The following is a 6,487-nucleotide window of genomic DNA, read 5'->3' on the forward strand; positions in this document are numbered from 1 at the left end:
CTATCCTAAAGCTAATGATGGTTACTATCGAGTGTCACTTGCTTGCTGCGGTTTGTTGTGTATTGGCAAAAAGTCATGATATGTAATCAAAAACATCTTAGGTGTGAAAAAACGGTGCGGCCAAAAAAAAAAAAAGGATTGAGCGTGCGACTTAAGGGAATGAAATCAAATTTGACGACCAAACTGGTAGCTACACTTAGAGCTTTGATAATAATTTTACAGCAAATATTCATTCATTAGTTATCTAGGTCACGTACAATGCTCCTACGGTTGAAAAAGCGAGAATTTTCCGTGAGGGGAGATTCGAACTCACTACTCGCAGCTTGCGAGTAGAGCACTTTAACTACCAGGCCGTGTTAGGCCTAGCATTGTTACGAAATTTGTTAATACATGTAATTACTTTGACTGTTTTTTACAAATATGAAATTAAGATTAAGATATAATTATTATAATTATAGATCTATTTATAAATTTCTCCTCTCATAAATGTAGATCGAAATTTGGAAGACATAGAGAAAGATTTGTAGACGTGGCTGCGCCCTCTGTAGTTTTAACAGAAATGGAGGAACCACCTTCAATGTCGCATTCACGGTGCAGCAACTGTAACGAATGTTCTTCAGGATTACAGAGAGCGAGTTACTCTATGCTCGCGCCCCCTACATCGGCGGGTAAGCTTAAGCTATAAACAATTTGACCTTATTTTGAGAAATCGGGGGTGGAGGGGGAGGACAATTTGTCTGATTTAACAAACTCTTGAGTGATCAAAACTCATTTTAGTTTCTGTTGTTGTTGTTGTGAGAAAAAAATCATATTGGTAAACTGTCCATTTAACTGAAAGTAGGGAAATAAGCAAACCTAAATAACACAGCAACAATACTTTGTCAAGAAACAATATATTCTGTGTAAGGGTGAATAATCACCAAACGATATATTCACAACTCTGTTGCTCTGAGAGTTTAACACATGGCTACAGAACGAGAAATTGACATAGTGAGAAGTTAGTGCCCGGTCTTATCACAGCTCATCTTTTACAAAAGGCAAAAAAAAAAAAAATTTAAAATATCCGTTAATAATTAAATAATTTAATAATTAAAGCCACATTTAAGGAAAGTGTTTCTTCTGTTGAACGTTACCAACTGGATAAATTCGTATTTAATTCTGAGTACATAACAATAATAAGCAAAGAAAAGCATTGAATTGTATTATATATATTGTTCCCAATCGCCTGTATAAAATATGGATTAGTTTGTGTATTATTAAACAGCATTTCTAATTAATCTTCAATGCGTTCAGTGCGAAGCAAATACAAGTTTTGAAAGTTTATTTGATGTTGTTACCTGTTACCGACAAATAATATTGGTTTCTTTGAATTTACTGAAACAGGCTCCCGTCGGACAAGTTCAACTTCCATCAGATCCCACACATCTCTTCCAAGTAACCATGAAGGGTGCGACCCCGTTAGACGTTCTTCTTCACCAGTAGAGACCACACCGTCGGGGTTTTACCGAGATAATCAGCAAGGGGAGCAAGTAATAATATAAACTTATCAATTTGTATCTAGCTATGTGGGTGTAACATTGAGAAAAGTAACAAATTACAGTTACTCAAAGTATGTAAATACGTTATGTACAGAATTGTTTATAGTTAGATAAGCACAAAGCCTAACAATGGGCTATCTGTGCTCTGCCCACCACGTGTATCGAAACCCGGTTTCTAGCAGTGTAAGTCCGCAGACATACCGCTGTGCCACTGGGGAAGGGTACTATGTAATGAAAGAAAGAAAAATAACCTTCCATCAAATGAATTGAAGAATGCTTATATCCTGTTTAATTGTTCCAGCGCAAAACCACACAATGGATTATCTGCACTCTGTCCACCGAGTGGAATCGAACCCCGGACGTTAGCGTTGTAAGACCTTAAACTTGCTGCTGACCCACTGTGGATACATAGTGTATTATAAACGTCATGTTTCCGGCATAGTTTTGGTATGTTTTAAATTTTACAGCAGTTTCATGTAATTGAAATTAATTCTTCAAAACAAGTATACTAAAAACGTATTCTAACGATCAGGTCCTGCTAAAATTCTGGATTAGATTCCTTGCGGTGGACAGAGTTCAGGAGAATAAGAAAGGCTTAAAAGATTTCCTGTAGAAATAACATTTTCTTTTATATAAATGTACAAGCTGAGGTATCCGTCCTGTGTCCGAGTTATGAACTGAAAAAAATGTGAGGTGATAAATAACACACACAAATCCTAACTTTCACACAATTTATTTATAACATAACATATTATAGTATTTATTATTGGTTAAGACTGATAGACGGTGTATCCCCATCGCAATGTGGGTCCTACTTATTCAGTCACCTGCAAAACCCAGGGCACATTTTATATCCCACACTGTAGCTTATACCCTGGAGATCCTTTTAATGTATGCAGTGTCTTTAATTTAATTTAATTTTTTTTGTGGGAGGGGGGGGGAGATGCAGCTTTTTCTTCACTGTCTCTTGTGCTCTTGTTCTAGCTATCCTTTCCCTATCTTGACTCTGTCTAGCAGCAGTTTCATCAGCTGTTTCTTGTGCTCTTGTTCTAGCTATCCTTTCCCTATCTTGCTCTGTCTAGCAGCAGTTTCATCAGCTGTTTCTTGTGCTCTTGTTCTAGCTATCCTTTCCCTATCTTGTCTCTGTCTAGCAGCAGTTTCATCAGCTGTTTCTTGTGCTCTTCTTCTAGCTCTCCTTTCTCTATCTTGAACTAATCTTGCAGCAGTTTCTTTTGCCGTTCTTTGCGATTTCCTTTCTTCAATCCTCTTCGAAAGTTTTGATTTTCATGAATACAATGACTTCAAAACTCGTTTGTGTATCTTGAGACACTTAGTTAGGGGTGCAGTATGTGGGTGTACTTCAACAAAATTGACTCTTTTGGAAACTACAAACTACATTACTTATTATACCATTTGCTTACAATTACTGTCGAGGCGGGAAGCAATGTGCGATCTCTTTGAGGTAATGGTGAAACACTGTGGAACTAAGGGTACATGAGTTTACTTTGTCTTCACGTGATTAATTAATTGACGGTAATTGGCCACGTTATAGAAAATGTAATAAAGGTTGTTTTTGTGTAAGGTTGTGGCGCCATCTATAAATGTAGTTAACGTTAATTTACATTAAAGATAATAAATGGAGAATAACAGCAATAATGAGGGTGGGGTAAAGAGGGTTTTGAACCCCCATCAACGTGCCCCTTGTTCCAAACTACCATCCCGTAAACTTTGGTTGGACTGGCCCAGCTACCTAGGAGTAGTTAGATAAGGGATAAACAGACAGATACACAGATTTTTGTTCTTTATATATGTAGATTGCCATTTAAGATTAAAGTGTAATCAACAAAGGTTTTGGTTTATTAAATTTGACCTCATATTTATCATGAATTCTGAGAATGTCGACCCAATATATACTGCAATGGTAATTAACTTTAAATTTTAAAACCTCGAACGACAGTTCTCTATAGAATGCATAGCCCTAAATACACTATGCACAATATACTAAATTCAGATTTTTTAAGTAAGCAACAATAATAGCTGTTTTTGCTATCATATCGATACTTTAAATGCAAATATAATACATATAAAAATGAAATAGGCAGATTTATTGCAGAGTAACTTGTTTTTTATGTTTCAATTTTACAGGGCAGAAACTATGTTGCCAAGTAGAATTTCTAGGTTTAAACCTGACTGAATTACACAAAGAAACTAGAAAACAGGGTTTTAGAAAGTAACAATGATATTTGTTGGTACAAAACAAACACTACCTGAATTTTTCTGTAAGTGTTACTTGCACAAAACGATTGATTGGTTTTATACTGTTTGCACAAGGGCTATCTCGTCCCTTGTTTTGAGCTGATAAACTAGAGTGAAAGTAGCTAGATCTTAAGCTAGTCTTGTCTGACCGAATAGTGGGATGACAGTCACTCTTATAGCGCACCCTCAAATCAAATTGGATTCAAAATCTGCCCACGTTCACAACTAGGTCACGCCTGGTCCTTCACAAAACGAAAAGAATGCTCAAATTTCCTTAAGAGAATTAACTTGCGAGAATAATATACAAACTCTGCTAATTCGCCCAGAGCACATTATCAATCACTTCCCTCAAGAAAAAGGTTACTCAAGTACTCTACCTTTACTTGAATGGTGTAACCAGAAACCCCTTTAATACCAAACATAGAAAGGCCAAATGTGTGAAGATTTGAATGACAAAGAAATATTTGGTATTTTTCAAATATCCATGAAAACTTTAACACGCATGTTAGGATTAGGAAAATTACAAACTGGTATTCAAAAATTAAAATACTAGAGTTTTGTCAAAGGAATTTTATCGAAACGTAAATTTGTTTTCGAATCTGAATTTACATTTTTGTACCAGATATGATAGAAGTTGAAGTTATATAGTTATGTTACTTGAAGTTACCTAGGCCTACATTTAAAGTTTCAAATTGTGTCATTACGAAGCAAAGATAAGTTTCGAAAAGGTAATTGAAAAGTCATTTATCAAATTTCTACAACTCAAGGATAAGTTTATTTTTAAAATGTTTTTGTTTAATGATATGAAATTCAAAATAATGTAGAAATATTTTCTTCACTCCCTAGGAGACGTCAATAATGGAGAAGTCACCGGAAGACGAGTTACAAAGTGTAAAATAAAGAAATTAATTTCCTGGTTTATTCGTTATGAGTACAACATCAAACGTTCCCACGTAACTCCAACAGTTTTAACGTATCACTTGCGTCTCAGTCTGACTTTTTTAACACACTTCGGATCTTAAGTATTGAAATCGTGTGCACGTATTGCTAATTAACATTAAATTCAGAGACATTTTAAACATAACGAATTACAAAACGTTTTCAAGTGTTATTCTAAAATTATACGTTTAAAATTCTTCAAGTAAATTAGAGCTATAACAGGAGTTACATTTGAACCAGCTTGGATGTTGTTGTAAAGTTTTTGCTTAAACTGGAATATTTTGCTTTTTGGCTTAACATAAGTAGTTATGGAATTGCAAACGACTTGGTTCTGTGTGGTTGAAAAATCTATACGTGTACTTCTAAGTTTGATATCACATAGACTAACGATATGCGTTAAAACTGGGGTATTGTATTAAGGATTTGTGAGGTCCCTATAAAGCACCGCAGTGGAGCCCGAAGTGAATCAGAGAAGTATAATCTGTTAATATTTCTTAATAACAAACCAATTGTGAATAAATAATTATATAATAATTATTTTCTGGATTAAATTTACCCTCTTTCAGTCTTTAACGCCTCCAAATGAAAAGCAACGTAGCACATCATGTTACTAAAGACTAATTAATCTTTTATGATCGCAGTAAAATTTGGTAACATTTTATAAAACAGGGTAGCCTTGTAGTTAAATCTAAAATGTTTTTATGCATCATATTTATGTGCAACGCTGAGAAATTTGGACGATCAGTTGAGGTTGCTCTAAGAACTATCCTATAACCATACAGATTTAAAATACAGCAGCTTAATTAACAAGATTAAAATATACTTTATTTTATATTATTAGATTTTATGCTCCGTTGCGTCCCTTTGTGCTATTTTGCGGAGTTTATTAAGACCTAATTTGGGTTATATTCATCCAACTGTAGACTAGTCGGGAATTTACTGTCTATAGTTTCAAAAAACAGGCAACCTTTGAAACATTTTTATGTTTTATACTATGATCTATGTTTAAATTATTAAACAACTTGATTATTAAATATCTGTGAAAAGTATGTGTAGAAAAGGTAAGAAAAATAAATATGATCCATTTGTACTTCTGTTCATCAGAAATGTTAAGTATTATAGAAACTTACACTGCGTGTATTATAGTAAAACGTTATAAAAGATAACCCAAACATTCTATCATTGGTCGCTACTCTAGCCACCAGTGGCACAGCGGTATGTCTGCGGAGTTATAACGCTAGAATCCGGGTTTCGATACCTGTGGTGAGCAGAGCAAAGATAGCCCATTGTGTAGCTTTGTGCTTAATTACAAACAATCAAATAAACAAATGCTACTCTAAAATAAACACCTGTTATAAATGACAGAAAGTGTCCAACGAATCGGTTTGTTTGTTTTAAAGCACAACGCTGCACAGCTATCTTTGTTGTGCCCACTACGGGTATTTAAACCCGTTATTTAGCGTTATAAGCCTAGAGATTTAACGCTGAGCCACTAGATTTTTCTTGCGAATTACTGAGGACGTAAGAACGGTTAGGTGAATCTTTTTGTCTTAACTGTGTTTCAAAATCTTGGATGAATTATTCATTCCTATATCACTTTAAAGCAACCAAAAATAATAAAAGTATATTTCATGAACCCAAATAGCAAAACGAGCTTCTTTCCAGATCAGAATGGCAATCGAAACAGTAAAACTTTCAATAATAATGCTTATTCCTTTTATATAATGTAAACCAGTCGATGTAATGGATTGGTT

At 34.6% G+C, this 6,487-nt stretch overlaps 1 protein-coding gene across 1 annotated transcript in view; it reads left to right on the plus strand.

Moving 5' to 3' along the window:
* LOC106473184 overlaps window positions 1-5,733 on the plus strand; it is a 15,814-nt gene extending 10,081 nt beyond the window's left edge. Inside the window, exons 5-7 of the mRNA XM_013933863.2 lie at window positions 493-668; window positions 1,384-1,529; window positions 4,641-5,733. Of these exons, the coding sequence (XP_013789317.1) occupies window positions 493-668; window positions 1,384-1,529; window positions 4,641-4,694 (376 nt within the window). The 3' untranslated portion in view covers window positions 4,695-5,733. The remainder of the gene's footprint in view (window positions 1-492; window positions 669-1,383; window positions 1,530-4,640) is intronic.
* Window positions 5,734-6,487: the final 754 nt, after the last annotated feature.

The sequence above is a fragment of the Limulus polyphemus genome, unplaced genomic scaffold (assembly GCF_000517525.1).
Source record: "Limulus polyphemus unplaced genomic scaffold, Limulus_polyphemus-2.1.2 Scaffold5954, whole genome shotgun sequence".
Taxonomy (NCBI): Eukaryota; Metazoa; Arthropoda; class Merostomata; order Xiphosura; family Limulidae; genus Limulus; species Limulus polyphemus.